The 18,787-nt window shown below is 37.2% G+C and overlaps 2 protein-coding genes and 1 pseudogene across 2 annotated transcripts; 1 reads left to right on the top strand and 2 right to left on the bottom strand.

Moving 5' to 3' along the window:
• Window positions 1-358: 358 nt before the first annotated feature.
• Window positions 359-2,748, top strand: LOC107627832 (uncharacterized). Its single transcript, XM_016330651.2, has one exon. The coding sequence runs from the start codon at window positions 1,272-1,274 to the stop codon at window positions 2,592-2,594; it is 1,323 nt and encodes a 440-aa protein (XP_016186137.1). The 5' UTR covers window positions 359-1,271; the 3' UTR covers window positions 2,595-2,748.
• Window positions 2,749-3,197: 449 nt separating this feature from the next.
• On the bottom strand, window positions 3,198-4,934 carry LOC110269048 (uncharacterized; annotated as a pseudogene).
• A 116-nt stretch (window positions 4,935-5,050) lies between these two features.
• LOC110269307 (uncharacterized) lies at window positions 5,051-7,401 on the bottom strand. Its single transcript, XM_021117060.2, has one exon. The coding sequence runs from the start codon at window positions 7,221-7,223 to the stop codon at window positions 5,217-5,219; it is 2,007 nt and encodes a 668-aa protein (XP_020972719.2). The 5' UTR covers window positions 7,224-7,401; the 3' UTR covers window positions 5,051-5,216.
• Between the last annotated feature and the right edge of the window lie 11,386 nt (window positions 7,402-18,787).

Below are 18,787 nucleotides of genomic sequence, written 5' to 3'. Positions count from 1 at the left end.
GAATAGAAAAAGAAGATTGAAAATATGAAACTAAAAAAAGGGTTTAAGAGAATAAATGAGTGACGGCTGAAATTTGAAAATAGAAGAAGACTAAATTTAATTAGGTTAATTATAGTCAAAATAATAGAAAGATAAAATGGGTTTAGGACTTTTAATAATTGGACTTAGTTTATTTATAGTGGGGTCATTTAAAATTTAAAATGGGGCATATATATATATATATATACAAGTGCCCCCCATCATGATGCTTGGGTCCGTGCCTGAATGCATGTCCTCTGCTTCCGAATTCTGATTAGAGAAATTATTAGTTGTGAGTAGATTCTTATTCAAATCGCTCCTATTACAGCCAAGTATAAATTCCCTTACTTCTTTTGTCCTTTTACCCCTATTCACGCCATTCCAAAGTATAAATCCCTTTAGCTCTTTTTCCCCACCTCAAGTAATTCTACAAGGGTAATTCAATTTCACGACACTAAAAGATTTTTTACACTTAACTAGGCACATTGTGAAGAAGAATGTCTTTAGTGCACTGAAAAAAGTACTGTACCTACACCAGTACCATAGCTCGAGCAGGGAAGATCATGCAGATATTCTCAGCACATGTAAGAAATCTATGGAACGAATGGGAGATCCGTGTGCTGGTTTTACTGAGCCTAACATTCCAAGTTATCCTCATCATATTCGGTTCTAAGAGGAAACATGCCAGAAGCAGCTTCATCAGCATAATTGTCTGGTTAATATACCTCTCAGCAGATTGGATCGCTACAGTTTCCCTTGGAACTCTTGCCAACAACCTTGGGGACGAGAATGGAGGAAAAGAAGAGGACAGGAACAAAATGCTGCAGTCTCTGTTGGCACCCTTTTTGCTCTTGCATCTCGGTGGCCCTGACACAATAACTGCTTATGCCTTAGAAGACAACACCTTATGGCTAAGGCACTTGCTTGGCCTCCTTGTCCAAGCTTCGGTAGCATTTTACATCTTCCTATTATCTTGGACCACTGGCGCTTTATCTATCATTACCGTGCCGGTGATTGTCTCTGGGATTGAAAAGTATGCTGAGCGCACTTGGGTTCTGAGATCAACTAGCTCTGACCAATTTGAAGATTCTCTAATCTTAGCTCCAACTCCGCAGCCCCTGGATTTGAAGCATGTTCCAGATGATTCTGAGCTTCAATTCCTTCATCAAGGGTATTCCTTGTTTCCGATGCTCAAGCGACTCTATGCAAGTCTAAGTCTTCGGTTCGCATAAGGACAACGAAACTACTCATTGATGGTAAAGAAGAACGAAAAGGATGAAATTATCGATGTCCAACAACAGAGTTATCGTGCTTTTAAGTTGGTTGAGGTCCAACTATCATTTCTTTATGATGTTTTGTATACCAAGGCTCCTGTAATTTATTCTCTACCTGGCCTCGTCTTTCGATCCATCAGCATCTTCTCTATTGTGTCTGCTTTGGTAGCATTTGTTGTCTTTGTTGACACTAATCACTTGTCAAAGGTTGATGTTTGCATAACATATGCCTTATTTGTTGGTGCCGTTTCACTTGAGCTTTATGCATTTATTTCGCTCATTCTTTCGGACTGGACTATGCGATGGCTAACCAAGAAGAAAAGCTCACTGCAGAGCTTCATAATCTGTTGGGCTTCGCATCAAGGTCGAAAGAGGTGGTCAGGTTGCATGTCTCAACACAACTTACTGAGCTTTTGCATGAAGAAGAGGGTAGCAAACTTTATTGGAATTGACTTGATTTTCAGAATCTACCTTGGGATTGAATTGTACTGGCAAAGGCAATGGAAGCAAGTAGATAACAATTTGAAGAAGCTAATCTTTCAAGAAATCGAAGAAAGACACAAGGAATACGATGAGAGTAGATTCGACTATAACCATCTCAAGGAATTGCTCTCATATAGGGGTAATCATGCTCTCACCTTTGATCAGATTGGTTGGAGTGTAGAGGTTGAATTTGGTCACAGCCTCCTCATTTGGCACATAGCAACTGATATATGCTATGATGCTGCTTCAGAAGATGATAAGAACAACAACTACAATTGCAAAGAGAGCAAGAGTTTATCGGATTACATGCTGTATGTTCTACTAATGCGTCCATTCTTGCTGCCTAAATGGATAGACAGGATCACCCATGTTCGAGATTCGTTTAGGGAAGCCATAAGGATATTGCAGCGAAAGCAGTTTCCGGTAAAAGATTATGCAGATGCTTCCAGAATGCTGATCCAAATGTATAGACAGAGTTATCAGCCGCTCGAAAATCAAAGAAGGGACAAGAGTGGCAAGTATGTGCTGATTGAGGGCTGCCGTCTTGCTTCGCAGTTACAGGATCTTGGATGTTCATGGGAAATGATTTGTAAAGTGTGGATAGAGATGTTGACTTATGCTGCAAGTAATTGCGAATGGGGGGTGCACGCGCAGCAGCTTCGGAGGGGAGGAGAATTGCTCACACATGTTTGTCTTCTCATGGCGGATCTTGGCTTAAACCAACAATTTGATATTGGAAGGCAGGGACTTCATAAAGAAAGCCAAAATGATGGATGGGGATGGGTCAAATGTAAAATTGTTGATCCTTATGGATACTAGTTTTATTGTGATGCCAATTTCTCTCTAGGATAGAATTCAATCTGTTCATTTCAATTTGAACCAATGCTGAGTGTTCTCTTGTTGTCACTGAAAAGTAATTATTACCAATAATAAAGCAAGCGTGATTTACAAAATCGAGAAACTGTTGAACAAATTGTCGGTTTTAATATTCATTTTATTACTCCTTTGCAGTTCATGTTTCTGGATTTAATTAATTTTTAAAATTTTGATTAATCTAAAATGATCTTTCAAATTTTTTTGCATAAGAACAATAATTTAAAAAGTCATATTAACCCAATGCATTTTTTTTCTCAGGTTCAGGTTATACTTTAGGTTGACATGAAAAATCACAGCCTAGATGAACTATTTTCTTTTAGTAATTTCATTAAAAAAAATGAAATTCTAAAAAAAATAAAAAGTAAAAAATAAGAAAGAGAACAAGGAAAATCAACACCACATACATCATTCAGCATTCTTCTTTTAGTTCAGTAAATCATCAACTCGAGTCTTGTCACAATTGCACATAAATTTACTACATTGTTTTTCGGTGACAGAATCTGAGAACAAATTCAAATTTAAAAAAACAGAACATCATAACATCATATAAAGTTTAATTTGTTACATCACTTATAAGAACTGAGAAATCTAGTTTTTAGGCAACCCCATCCATCATCTTGGCTTTCTACGCTGCTTTCCTTGCGGCCAATGTCAAATTGTTTGCTCAAACCAAGTTCCGCCATGAGAAGACAAACATGAGTCAGAAATTCTCCTCCTCTTCGGAGTTGCTGAGCATGCGCCCCCCCAGTCACACTGACTTGCAGCATAAGTAAGCATCTCTAACCACACATCACAAATTATGTCACATGGACTGTATATATTTTGAAGCTGTAAAGCAAGGCGGCACCCTTCATGTAGCAAAGACTTGCCAGCCTTTTCCCTTCGGAGTTGTTCGAGTGGCCGGTGACTCTGCGTGTTCATTTGAATCAGCAATTTCGAAGCGCTTGCAGCATCTTTCACCGATAGCTGCTCGCGCTGCAATATCCTTATGGCTTCCCTGAAAGTGTTCCGAATGTGTGTAATCCTGTTGATCCATTTAGGCAGCATGAAGGGACGCATGAGTAAAAGATACAACATATAATTGGAAATCCTCTTACTCGCTTCCCATTTTTTCATTTGATATTCTGCTGCTTTTCTAGAATGATAGCATATGTCGGTTGCAATATGCCAGATGAGTATGCTATGACCGAATTCAACCTCAACGCCCCACCGTATCTCTCCGTGAAACCTCAAAGCATGGTCACCTTTATAAGAAAGCAATTCCTTGAGAAAATTGTAGTCAAATTTCTTTTGACCGTACTCCCTTTGATTTCTTTTGAGCTGTATAAAGATAAACTGTTTGAGATCAGTATCTACATCTTCCCATGTCCTTTGCCAGTATAATTCCATCAGAAAATAGCTTCTGAAAAGAAAATTATTTCCAAGACATCTTGTTACCCTCTTCTTTATGCAAAAATTCAACAAGTTGTGTTGAGCTAATTCTCCTGACCACCTTTTCTGACAAAGAAACAAAGCCCGGCGTATGAAATTCTGCAGTGAACTTTGCTTGTTGACTAGCCAATTCAAAGTCCAATCAGAGAAAACAAGGGACACAAGTGCATAAAGCTCAAGTAAAATAGCCCCAATAAATAAACAATATGTTATAGAAATGTCAACCCCTGAGTACTCATGCGCATGAACATTGAGGAAGACAGCACATGAAGCTAGAGCAGAAACTGTGGATAGAACACTAATGAATCGCAAAATGAGCCCCGGTAGAGTGTAAATTGTAGTTGCTTTTGTGTAAAGCAAGTCATACAAAAAACCCGGACCTCAACCAATTTAAAAGCATAATTACTCTGTTTCTCCTCATCCTCCTCGTCCTCCACATGTTCCTTTTTCACCATCATTTTGTAGAAAATCGTGCTGTGGCAAAGCCTCCTCCTTATCGTCATCGTAGCCTGTGTCTTGAAGATCAGACCTCTTTTCAAGATTCAATTGCCAAGGCAGAGAAACTACACCCTCTAATGATTTTTCTGAGTCTTCCGACACAGCTCCAACAAATCTTACCAGCCTTCTATGTCGTATGAAGAGGATCAGGACGTTGGATTTGAGCTCTTGCGCAATAAAAGAGCTTCCATTGAAAGCAGATGAATTGCTACATCTAAGGTACCTTAACCTGTCTTTCAATCATGAGCTAAAGAAGTTGCCTTCTGCAATAACTAATTTGCTTAATTGGCAAACTTCAAATCTTAACGGATGTGATACTCTTCAGAAACTGCTAAAAAGTGTAGGAAAATTAATTTGCTTAATTTTGCACTGCGGTGAAAGAAGCTGTTTCTTTAGTTCTACAACATCCACCTATTATTATGAGATGCCATTGGACGATGTTCAGAATATGGGATAAGAAAAATCATGATCTAGATGAACTATTTTCTTTTACTCATTTCATTAAAAAAGAATCTATAAATAGTTCGGCATTCTTCTTTTAATGCAAATTGCATAACTAACTAAACATTGGTTGCTCAAAGACAGAATATAAAAACAGGTTACTAAAAAACAGAACATCAGAGTTTGTTACATCACTTAGAAGTAAGAACCGAGAAATTTACTTCTTACGCATCCCCATCCATCATTTTGGCTTTCAACGGTAACTCCCTTCCGCCCAATATCGAATTGTTCATTTAAACCAAGGTCCGCCATGAGAAGACAAACATGAGTGAGAAACTCTCCTCCTCTTCGAAGTTGCTGAGCGTGCGCCGTCCAGTCACATTGACTTGCAGCATAAGCAAGCATCTCTATCCACACCTCACAAATCATCTCCCAGGAACATCCAAGATCTTCTATCTGTGAAGCAAGTCGACATCCTTCGTGTAACAAAGACTTGCCCCTCTTTTCCTTACTAAGTTGTTCAAGCGGCTGGTGACTCTGTGTGTGCATCTGAATCAGCACTCTTGAAGCGCTTGCAGCATCTTTCACGGATGGATGCTTCCGCTGCAATATCCTTATGGCTTCCCGGAAGGTATTTCGAACATGTGTAATCCTATCAATCCATTTAGGCAGCATCACTGGACGCATGAGTAGAAGATACAACATATAATTGGATATCTTTTTACTCGCTTCGGCTTCGCGCTTGTGGTCCTTGTACTTGTCTGGCATAGAATGATAGCATATGTTAGTTGCAATATGCCAAATAAGTACACTGTGGTCAAATTCAACCTCAACGCTCCAGCCAATGTCTTTGCATTTGTTCTTAAGCAAAGCATTGTCACCTTTACAAGAAAGCAATTTTTTGAGAAAGTTGTAATCAAATCCCTCTCTGTCGTATTCCTTTTGCTTTTCTACGAGATTTTGAAAGATCAACTGTTTAAGATCAGCATCTGCATCTTTCCATGCCCTTTGCCGGTACAATTCCAGCACAAAATAGCTTCTGAAAAGAAAATCACTTCCAATGCAACTTATCACCCTCTTCTTCATGCAAAAGTTCAACAAGTTGTGTTGAGCTAACTTCCCTGACCACCTTTTCTGAAAATGATACAAAACCCAGCTTATGAAATTCTGCAGTGAACTCTGTTTCTTGATTAGCCAACGCAATGTCCAGTCAGAGAAAACAAGCGACACAAGTGCATAAAGCTCAAGTGAAATGGCACCGATAAATAAACAATATGTTATATAGATGTCAACGCTTGAGTAGTTGCGAGAGTCAACGAGGACAACACATGAAGCTAGTGCAGACACTATGGAGAGAACACTAATGAATCGAAGAATGAGTCCAGGCAGAGAATAAATTGAAGTTGCTTTTGTATAAAGCAAGTCATACAAAAATCCCAATTGAACTTCAACCAATTTAAAAGCATAATTACTGTGTTGTTGGCCGTCCTTGTTGTCCTCCTTTTCTTCCTTTCCCATCACCGATCTGAAAGCTCGTTGACCCTCTGAGTATGTAAGGCTTAGATTCGCGTATAGACGCTTGAGAACAGGAAGCAAGTAGTATCCTTTGTCAACATACTCAATCTCAAGATCGCCATAAGAAATGTTCAGTTTGGGGGCTTGAATGGCCGGAGCGGAAAGCAGAGAATCTTCAAGTTGGTCCGGGCTAGCTGACCTCAGAACCCAAGTGCGCTCTGCATACTTTATGATCCCGGAAACAAACACCGGTATGGCTATAAAAGTCAAAGCGCTGCTGCTCCAAGATCTTAAGTAGATGTAAAAGGCGACGGAAACTTGGACAAGTAGACCGAGCAAATGCCTTAGCCATAAGGTGTTGTCTTCTAAGGCATAAGCAGTGATTGTGTCAGGGCCGCCGAGATGCAAGAGGAGGAAAGGAGCCCAAAGGGCCTGCAACGCGTGATTCCTATCTTGTTTGCCTGCGTCTCCCTGGTCGTTGGCAAGCGTGCCCAGCGAGACTGTGGCTAACCAATCTGCTGAAAGATATGTTACCCAAACGACGAAGCTGATGAAGCCGCCACTGGCATGCTTCCTCCAAGAGCCACATATGATGAGGATAACTTGCCATGTCAGGCTTATCAAAACCAGTGTCCGGAGCTCCCATTCGTTCCACACATGTCGCACGTGTGCTGGGAAGATCTCCATGTTACTCTTCTTAATTAAAATACACTTTAAGTGAGAACATGAACCTCTCCAAGCTCATCTGTGACGGTCTTTATGGTGCAGCACTGCTGAAAAGACTCATTTGGTTTGGTAAAGCTTATCAAACCTGGCTTTTAAAACGGTGGCTTTCTAAAAACTTACATGCTAAATCAAACTAAAAATAGGTAAGTACAAGGGTCATCCTTAAACACTTAAACACTCTTTGCTAATTCATCAAATTTTAATTCTTCATTTATTATATTTTATATAAATCATTTGAATTTAAAACCTATTAATCAGTTTAATTATTTTTTAGTAAATTTTAGATTTTTTTATTTCAGATATTAGATATTGAGCTCATAGTTGTCAGAACCGAACCGGTGATCGAACCGATCAGATTACTGGGTCACTAGATTATTGGTTCAACCGGTGAGTCACTGGTTGAACCGTTTAACCCGGTCCTATATAAATAAAAAATAACTAAAAATTTAAAATACATATTTTCACTAATATTTTAAGAATATTAAATTATTTTAAAATAATATGAAACAGAAATAATAAGTATTTTGTTATTTTTATTCTATTATAAATATTTTTATTTTGTTTTTGTATTAAAATAACTATTATTTTTAAATTTCAATAATTTATTAATTAGTTTATATCTATTATATTATTATATATTACAAGTATTTATTAAAAAAATAATATTAATATATATTATATAATTATGAAAAAAAAGAATAAGTGAGTTTATAATTATTGTTAAATAAAAATATAATTAAAAAGATCAAGTTTATAACTAAAATTAAAAAAAATAAAATAAAAGTAGATTAGTTGATAACAGATACTTATATATATATTATAATTTGCGTATAAATGTATAAGAAGCATAGTAGCCTAGCGGTTGTGAGTGTCTCATAGTTCACTGAGGTTAGGGGTTCGAACCCTCCCTCCACCAACATTTTGAATAAATTTGTATTTTCAATCGGTTCGGTCGGACCGGTCTTGACCGAGTTTTGACCGGTTTTCAACGGTTTATAGCGGGTCTGACTGGTTCGTATCGATTCTCTTTCTTATACGGTCTAATTATCGGACCGGACCGGTATAGGGTCCGGTTTACCGGTTTTTCGGTTGAACCGGCCGGTCCGGTCCGGTTTTTACAACAGTGATTGAGCTGAAGTACAAAACAAAAAATATATGAATATTAAAAGCATAGCGTCTGTGTAAAAAAATAAAGCAGCTGGACTTTGAAATTAAAGTAAATAATAAATAAAAAATGAATTGAAAATTTATGTACTAAATTCAGAACAATCATATTCATGTAATTGTCAGAATCTCATCTCAAGCTTTATCAAACTTATTTGAAAAATCTTGCCACCAAAGTTGCGTCATGTAGACAGGAAGGGAGAAGAAGCGATGGCAAAGCTTGATGGTTAGGTGCACAAACTCTTCATTGTAGAATCTATACCCAACTTGCAACTTCACACTCTCGTTTGTATTGTAGTCATCAGGGCCCAAGGGACCAAAAGAAATCAGATCAACCTTCATGGCATCAAGGTTCAATAAAGAATAATGACTTGGAATTTGCGAACGACTAGGAAGAGGAGGCGGTGGCAGCAGGATAAACTATGATTATGGATGTAGAAAAATTGGGTTTTTAGAACAAACACTATTTCCTTGTCACTATCACTAACAAAACCAGTTTGAACCTATTTCTTGTTCGTCTTTGACTCTTTCAAAAACCAAACACTCACTGGTACATAAGATGCAACCCTCGAACCACCAATATCGGTTCTTCGATTACGCCTTGATCTCGTCCCAGAATCCAATTCACATGAACAAGAAGATAAAGAAGTACCGTCAATGTCTACAAACTCAATATAATGCTCCATCACTTGTTGGCCTTTTGCGCTACAATCTTTCCATGACAATCAATCATAGCACGAATATGCTCGTCATCTTTTAGTCAAAAATAGAAATCAATACCTAACTTTTCTTATGTGCCTCATTCATGAATCATGATTAACCCATATTCACTAGAATAAAACTTTTAAGCTAAATCAATGATTGCAACCGCCAAGTATGCATTATAATTGGATCATTGCATTCAAAAGATGCACCGTCATCGTTATATCTAATTGTTACATACATACAGACAACAACAACAACAACAATAACAACAACAATTACTTACGTTTAATAGTCATTTTGTGAGAAATGTGAGAATGAGATGTGGTGACATTTGTTGCAAATGGCTTATCGTACTTGTAGGCAACATTCTATTTCCATTTACGCAAGTACTGCATGCAAAAATCGAATAACTAAACTGACACATTTTCGCAGTCCAGGAAGTCGAAAATGTCCCTTCATTTTTGCAGTCGATGTTGGCAAAAAATGTTGTATCATTTTTCATTGGCAGGGTTGGTGAACATGCTTTCCATTTTCACAATTTGAAGCAGCGAAAACATTAAAATATTTTTACCTCATTTTTGTTGTCAGCAGCATCAAGAAATGTTGAAATATTTGTTTTCATAGTTTCAACCTACAAAAAGGCCACTAAATATGTAATTTGGTAAATGCCTGCGCTGCTTTGTCAAGGGTCAACAAGCCACCGGAGAAATTTTGCCATAAATGGCTAACAATGGAGGCATACAAGGAAACCTACAATCATCATATCAACCCAATTCTCAGCCAACGATTGTGGAAGAAAGCTGATGAATATAACAGACCTCATGCACCTAAAATTAAGAGAAAACTAGGAAAGTTCCAAATGAAGAGAAGAATAGATGCAAATGAAAAAGGTGGAGGATCTAAAAAATCCAAAGCTGCCCCTAGAGTTGATGCCATATGTGGAGACAACATACATAAGAAAAGACAACGTAGGTCATTCACATGTAGCTTTTGTGATGATAAAGGACACACAAGGCGAGGTTGCAAGCATAAAAGGGTGGCTAATACTGCTAGAGGTGTTCAAGACCCGGCCCGAACCGAAATCCGACCCAGATTCGAGGCATATTTTGCCGAGTTTGGGTTTGCAATAGCTATCTGATGAGAGAGGTACTGTCGATCTAGAATTTCTCAAAATAAGATCACTTCGTTGCAAGTATAGATAAATCAACAACTAACTCTCAACATCAAAGTTTAGTATTTTCAATTCAAAACATATAAATCGAGAGTCTTTCAACCTCGGGTCATTCTCCCTAGGACGGAATTGAGAGTGTTTCTCTTTCGATTGTTAAGGGGACAAAAGGGGGTTTTGCAATCAAAGAACTAAAGATTAAAGGAACTAATAAATCAAAGAACTAATGAATGATCAACATTGGCATCAATGCAAATAAAAAGGAAACAAGATCAAAACTAGTGAAAATGCTAAGATATGCATAAAAGAGCTTTGACTTGGGAACGAGGATTCAAGAAATCCTATCATTGCCATAACCACAACTATGATAATTATGATGAGTCAATCTCACTTAGTTAACCCCAAACATCGAGGAGTAAGTCAAGCAAGCATAATTGACCTTAATCCATAAGTCCTAGCTAACTTACCAAACTAGTTGATAAAAAGCTAGCGTCAATGGAAACAAGTCAACTAACTACCCAAGAATTACCACTAAATGTCGGACATTATGACTCTAGTATCCTAGGAACTCAAACCACAAGCCAAGGTGGGAAAATCTACTCAAAATCTAGAGTTGCCATTTTCACAAACACCTTGTGTGCATAAAAGTAAAACATGAAAAATTGCAAGGAAAAATAACAAACTATAACCAACTATCAACAATACCAAACATAAATAAACAATTAAATATAAAGGAAGCATGAAACATAAAATTCATTGATCAAAACTTCAAGAAACACAAAATTACAAATATGAACAAAGTAACTTGAACCATGGGAAAATGAAAATAAAGACAATTTAATTAAAGATGAATTAAAGAGTACTTATAATTAAAGATGATCAAAATCCAAAATTTAGCTTGCTATAAAATGCTACAATGGAGATGAAGATGAAATCCTAAGAGAGCAATGCTACACTACTCCTATTCCTACTCCTAATTACTCTCTAAGACTATGAAAAATAAAATCTAAATCCTAATGTAAGCTAATGTCTTGATATGTGTTGATATCCCCTTCATATAGCACTTCAATTCAGCATCCAAGCCTTCCAAAATGGCCCAAAAGGCCTCAGAATTCGCAAAGCACGTGTTTTATTAATGAAATCACGTGTTGGGTCCTGTGCGGACGCACAGATGTGTGCGTCCGCACACTTGGCTGAAAGTTGACCTGTGCGTGCGCACGCACACTTCGCTGTGTGTGATTTTCCTTGTTTTCTTCATGTTTTCTCCCTTGTTCATGTTTTCTTCCACTTTTGGCTATCCATTCTTGCCTCCAAGGCCTGATATCACTCAACGAACATGTCATGGCATCAAATAGAATAAAAGTGGAATTAAATTGCTCATTTCAAGCACAAAATTGCATGTTTTCACATTTAGGATCAAATGGGAGACAAAACACAAAAGTATGCTATTTTTGTGCTTAAGTGTGAGTTCATGTGCTAGAATCCATCCAAATTGAGTAAAAATATATCAAAAAATATGGACTCATCACTATCCTGTATTATTTTCGAGTAGAGTTCGGGTCACCGGCTCGACCGGAATTTATTCTTTTACAATAAAAATATATATTTTAGAGTAAAATTAGTAATGTCATATTATACTTCAATTAATATTTTTTATGTCATACACTACTCTTTTTATTTTAAAATAATTTATTTTGATATAAATATGATATAACATTTGTTAAATTTAATTTTTAAAAATAAAATTTTATTAGTTTAACATGTAAAATTTACAAATTTGTATATACTAATTTTACATCGGGTCTACCCGGTTTAACCTGGTTTGTTTCATGTCACTTTTGGATCGGGTCAAAATAGACCCGGTGGCCTTTTAGGGCCGGGTCCAAGTCTACTTAAGCACGGCCCAACCTAGCCCATGAACATCCCTAGTTGCTGCCGCTACTACTGCTAAGACCAAGCAAGGCAATGAAGGTGCCCCTGATAATGCTCCAGCTGATAATGCTGACTAGTAAAGCTCCACCTATTGATAATGCTGATAATGTTCCACCTATTAATAATGCTGATAATGTTGATAATGCTCCACCTATTGCTGCATCAGCTCCTGAGGTCCAATATGTGGAGATTGATCTATCACAGTCTACTAGCTCTAAGCCAGATGATTTATAGCAAATGAGTAAATATTTGGGTTGATGATATTATTGTAAGTGCTCATTCACTTATAAAGACCTTTATTGTCTTGTAGGTTACTGCACCATCAAGGCCACGAAAGTTACCTCCAAGAAGAAGATCTTTTCCACTACCAACCTCTGTCCCATTGAATTCAATGCAGAATGCTAGTTCAGGAACAACAATTAGGCTTGTCAATTTTATAAAGTTTGTTCCTACTCCAGGCTTCAAGGTTTTAAGGAATAAGAATTAAAGACTTTGAATCAATGTATATAGGATTTTATTTTTTGTGAAAAAAAAATAGGCATTGTTTGATTTAAGATGTGCAATTTGAAAATTTGTTATTTTGGTATAGCCATATAAATGTGTGAAAACAATAGATCATTGCTCTCTTTTTACATTATGTTTGGTAATTTGAACCTTCGTAATTATATAAATATGACTCCTTACGGTTATTTATTGTTTTCAACTTTACACTAAGGTCCAGTTTGGGTAAACAACTTAATTAAGTTATTTTTGAAGAAATAGCTTAAACAATAAATGTTTATATTAAAAGTAGCTTATAAATAAGTTATTTTGTGTTTGGTTTTTTAGTTCTAAAAGTACTTATTTTAAGAGAAAAGTGATAAAAAGCTTTTTATTATGAGAGAAGTCTTTTTTTAAACTTCTCCTTAAGCACCAAAATAGCTTTTTAGAAAGTTACAATTTTACTTTGAAAATTGTACCAGGCATTAATACCACATATTTTCATAAGTTAAAAGTTAAAAAAATCACTTATGAACCTATCCAAACGGACCCTAATTGCTTAAATCCTAAACATTCATGAATCTGACACTATTATAGGACATACACTTTGCATACATTTCATATACTCTTGTACAGAATATTGTAATAACTTTAGATTTTTTCATTCACAAATATCATTTATTACATATATAATCACATAGTACATTCAAATTTCACATAACATTACTATAAAGAACACTATCATTACAAGCAGAACCAACACTAATAAATGAAGAATCATTTTTTGACTTCTAACATCATTTTCCAACTTTTCTATTCTCCAGGCAAAGTTCAGCGCCAGTTCATCAGTTTGACAAACAGGCTATGATTTTTCAACTGCTTCATCTTGTCTAGTGTCTACCCATACAAATAACCCACACCACCTCTTTTCATTGGTCTGAAATAAACAAACAAAAAATTATAAATGCTACAGAAATAAAAAAGAACTAACACTCTAACAAATTAACTCACATTATAGTTGGGACAACTAAAAAATAATTTATTTGGATTCGAATCCGTCCCAAACCATCGCCAAAACTAGACAACAGCCATAACCATACCATTCTGGCACCTGCGATGTCCTCCCATGGTTAACTGTCCTCGACCAATACCCATTAGAAGGGGACCGAATCGAACTGCTCGCAACACTGCTCCCACCTCCCATTATAGTTTCTGAACCTCAAGTAATTGTAGATGATCATACCTGATGCATAGCATCATTACCTTAATTTTCTTAGTTAATTATTATGAGAAATGAATAATTCTTTATTTATATTGCTTGATATTGAAGAATTTATAAATCTATTAAGAACACTACTTTGAGTACTTTGGCCTTATGTTTTGCAAGGAAGTGAGACACTAATTCAGCACAAAGAGAACAAGCAAGGAAAGTGTGGCATAGCGTGTGAAGCAAGTTATAAAATTCCTAAAATACCCTTATTTCTCTTTCTTCCAAACCAAAACCCTAACCCTAATTTTGACACAACACACTCCCTCACACACACTCACCAAAACCCTAGCCGCCCTTACCCCTTACCCAACAGTAGAACAAAAGAACAGAAAGGGAAAAGAGAATAGGGGAGAACCAAAGAGGGAAGAGAATAGGAAGGAAGGGAGGTGGCGCCGGTGGGCGTCACTGCCACCGTCGCCGCCGTCGTGTCGTTGCGAGGAAGGCCAGAATCGAGGGAGAGAGAGCCGCGCGAGGCGAAGGAGGCGTCACCATCCTATGGAGCCCGCGTCGCCGTTGTCACCATCGAGGTCTTCATCGTTGCCATCCATGGAGGTTCACGAACAGAGGGAAGACGCACCGTTCTACCCAAAGCTGCTGTGGGAAAGGTCATCGCCGACAAGCCCAGCCACCATCGTCGCCGTTCATGCCTCTGTTTCACGCCGCCAGATCTGTCGCCGTCGTCAGGAGAGAAACAGAATGTGCGTGGGGAGAGAAGGGATCACAGGGAGGTTCCGCCGCCGTTGGAACTCCGCTGCTGCTGCTACCATGACCACCGTGCCTCTGCCACCAAGAAACGCCTAGCCGCCGCCGTTGAAGCCAGCCTCGCCGTCATTGTCGAGTTGCAGATTTGGAGCTTCAAAGAGAGAGGAGTTCCTGCTGAGAGAGAAACGCCAAGGAGGAGGGACCGTCCGCTGCTGCGCTGTTCCTGTCGCCGTTCGGATGTACCTGAACCAAGCAATTGTCCTTGCCGCCGGAGTTGTTGGTGCTGCTAGAGCTGAACCATTCCTGTCATTATCCCGGTCCAGTCTTTTTCCTTGATTCTGCTCTAGCTTTCATGTCCTATTATGCCACCATTTAATCTGTCTTGTCCTTGTTTTAATTTGATTTTAGTTTTGCCTGTTTCAGATTCCCATAACTATCGCCAGCTCCATCTTGTCGCTACTCTGGTCCAAATTTTGTGCTCATTCATTTTATTCTACTTCAATCCTTCTCACCTTGAATTTGGCACTCCGGGTTCGGTATTTTCGGTCCCTTGGTACCACATTGTGAGTAGGTTTTACATTTATAATTGTTTGGCTTTACGTCTATAATTATTTTGATATATGGTGCTTTGAACTTAGTTATACTTACAAAGATTATTATCAAAATATTTTAAATTGGTTTTACTAATTGATTTATTAGAACTAAATATTTATCTTTGTTAAGTTCATTTTAATATGCACATGAGACTATATATTTTTATGAGACTATATGTATGTTTGAAGAAGTTTTATATTATTTTAATGCATTTGATTTTACTCAAATATGTATTCTTGAAGCATTAAAATTTTGTTGGTACTCACTTATTTTGGAATTGTGAAATATGTTTGAAATGCCTTAAGATTGAGAAAATATGATTGAATATGATTTGGATGAGAAAGTATTATCTGATTTGATTTGATTCGATACCTTATATATTTGAAAGATCAAAGATTTGTTGTATTTGAAATTATATATTTTGAATTGGTTTTGGGAGGCTCGTATTAGAAAACCGTAGTTAACGGCGGTTATGACGTTAACCTAGATGCATCTGGCTCAGACCTTAGCTAGCAGGGGGTGTAGGCCACACATTGGATCTGTTATTCCGTACAGACATACTAGAGAAAAGGGCTACCCATGGAGGTGGAGCCGCCCAAGTGTGGACTTTTGATTTGATTTCTGTATGAGAACTCCCTTATTGATTCACTTATTATTATCAACTATCATTTTCTAATTAAAAATTACTTTGATGATAATGTTTGTATAGTCTCATGTCGACTATAGATGTATTGTCTAGTCACTGAGTTTTAAAACTCACCCCGTTTTTCTAAAATATTTTTCAGGAACAAATATTTGACTATGTCAGACTTTCTATTCAAGAGTAACAGTTTGCAATGAGTACCTATTCTTTGTTGAATTTCTAGAAGTATATGCTCCATATGTCACAGACAGGATCCAACCATTCTTAGTTATTTTTAAAAATTTTTGTTAAAAATATATAACTATTTATTTTAGAACTAGTGAAATATTTGTAACTTGCTTATTCAACTTATATTTGAGTATGTTAGGTCTGCTACAGGATTATTTTTCTGAGCGCTGATCATGACTCATTTTGGATCGTGACACAAGTGGGAAGCAAGTGTGTGTGGTGTGGCATGCAAAGAAAGTGTTGTTGGCGTGTCCAAAACTACACACCTTCGAGCCTTTTTATCCACCAACCTTGGCATGTCATGGGCGTGCCTGGGAAGTGGCACGCTGGGCCAACTTCCTAGAAGGTGTCCAAAGACTTCTCAAACTGGCGTGTGGCTGGCGTGTCAAGAGGCACATGCCTTCGAGCCCACAATCATCCCCAACCTAGTGTATGACTGGCGTGTCTGGGAAGTGGCATGCTGGGCTAACTTCCCAGAGAACAAATTTGCTTCATCATTGGCGTGTAATTGGTATATGGCTGGCATGCCTCTAACCACACGCCCTCAAGCCACAATCCTCTTCATCATTGGTGTGCAAATGGCGTGTGTCTAGCGTGCCCAGAACCACACACCCTCAAATCCACAATCCTCCTCAATCTTGGTGTGTCACTGGCGTGTGGCTGGCGTGGCCAGAACCACATGCCTTCGAGCCTCAATCTACCTCAATGTGGCATGGGAGATGGCGTGTCTGGGAAGTGGTACGCTGGGCCAACTTCCCAGAAGGCAACCTGCTTCATTATAGCATGCACTATGGCTTGTGGAGTAACGTGGCTACAATCACACGCCTTCGTGCCATAATCTTCTCTAGTTGAGCGTGCGAATGGGCGTGTGGCTATGGAAGTGGCACACTGGGCCATCAGTACAGAGGACATTCAATTATTCTTCACCATGGGCGTGCCACCAAAGTGGCATTTGCATGGCACGCCACTCAACATCATCCCAGTTGACAAAGATGGACCCATGATTCTTGAAGTCAAAGACCCAATTGCAAACAAGAGCGTGATTAGTGAGCTAGAAATGTAATTTTGATATAATTTGATTTGAATTTGAGTTTGCATTTGAGTGTTTGGGTAGTATATAAACTCCCAGGAAACACTTGTAATGGGGACTTCTTTTCACTTCTTCCATTTTTCTTTTTCATTCTTCTTCTGTAATCTATGAGTAGCTAACTTCGCTTTCATTCGGGAAAGGAGCTCTATTATATTCAATGGATCAAATGTGATTTATTCTTCATCTTCAATTCATCTTTTAATTGCTTCTTTAGAAAGAACCTTCATTCTTCATTTCAAATATTCAAATATCTTGGAAAAGAACTTGAATCTAACTTGAATTCTATGAGAACTTGGAAAAGGAATCATAGGATCTTAGCTTGAAGATCTTTCTCCCAATTCTTATGAATTCTAGATTTGGATTTGATATGTGACATTTAATCAACCAAAATCTAGATTCATGAAATTGTGTGGTTCTAAATAAGAGAATATGCTTCATATCTTCTTATGAGTAATTAGATCAAGGAATTGGCAATTGATCAAGTTAAGAGAGACTGAATTACCAAGGAATTGAAATTCAATCACTTATGATTTGTCAAGGAATTCGCTTCATGCGTTTCTTAATCTAACTAACTTTTCAATCAACACGCGAATATATAACTGCCTTTTTTGAAAGGATTTTGTTTCTACTTTCAAATTTTCTCAACGTTTTCGATCTACGTTCTCTTTCATCTCTGCATTTCTCTTCGTTCGTTCTCTACGTTTTTGAAATCAAGCTCTAAAATCAGTTTTGAACAGTTATCTCATTGTTAAAGATAATGAATCATTCAAGTTCAGATTGTCAATTGAACCAGAACAAAATTGATTATTATTTTGAATCCAATCAAGTGGCTGGGGTGTGGTTCGATTCTAGTTAATGTTTTCGTTAGTAGTTTATGATTCTATAGGTGAATAATGTTGTTTTTGTTTATGAAAATTGTTGTTCATCGTTGATGGTTTGAATTGAATATAATGTAAAAGTTCTGTATTAAAGAAAATATTTTTCTGTATTTGCAGCAAATTTCGGTATAACATGAAGATATTTGAGTGTATTGTTTAAGAATTTTCGGTGTATATGTGCTGATAAGTTCTGAATAATTCAAAACTCTTATTTTTCCTCCTCCTCATCTTCTGCTGCTTCTTCTTCTTCTTTTTCATCATCATCATCTTTTTTTTTTCTAATTCATATTTTTTTCTTGTTTTATCTTCTCAAATTTCTTCTTGTTTTACTCTCTTAACAAGAATAAAAACAAAAAAAAAATCAAACAAAGAAGAAGAAGAAACGCATAATGGTACAAATTTACTTAGAAGAAGATGAACTTACATTCATTCAACTAAAAGAAAGAAAGAAATAAGAAAAAAAATGCAATATTAGAGGAAACTTTTTTCTGTATTTGTAGCAAATTTAGATGTAATACGAAGATATTTGAATGTATTGTTTAAGAACTTTCGATGTATGTATACTGATAAGTTCTACATAATTCAAAACTCTTTCTCTTTCTCCTCCTCATCTTCTGCTACTTCTTTTTTTTCATCATCATCACTTTTTTTCCTTCTTGTTTTCTTATTCA

This window comes from Arachis ipaensis, chromosome B2 (assembly GCF_059453495.1).
Source record: "Arachis ipaensis isolate K30076 ecotype BB chromosome B2, ASM5945349v1, whole genome shotgun sequence".
Classification (NCBI taxonomy): domain Eukaryota; kingdom Viridiplantae; phylum Streptophyta; class Magnoliopsida; order Fabales; family Fabaceae; genus Arachis; species Arachis ipaensis.
The sequence above is the reverse complement of the archived record's forward strand: the minus strand, read 5'-3'. Positions and strand labels throughout refer to the sequence as shown.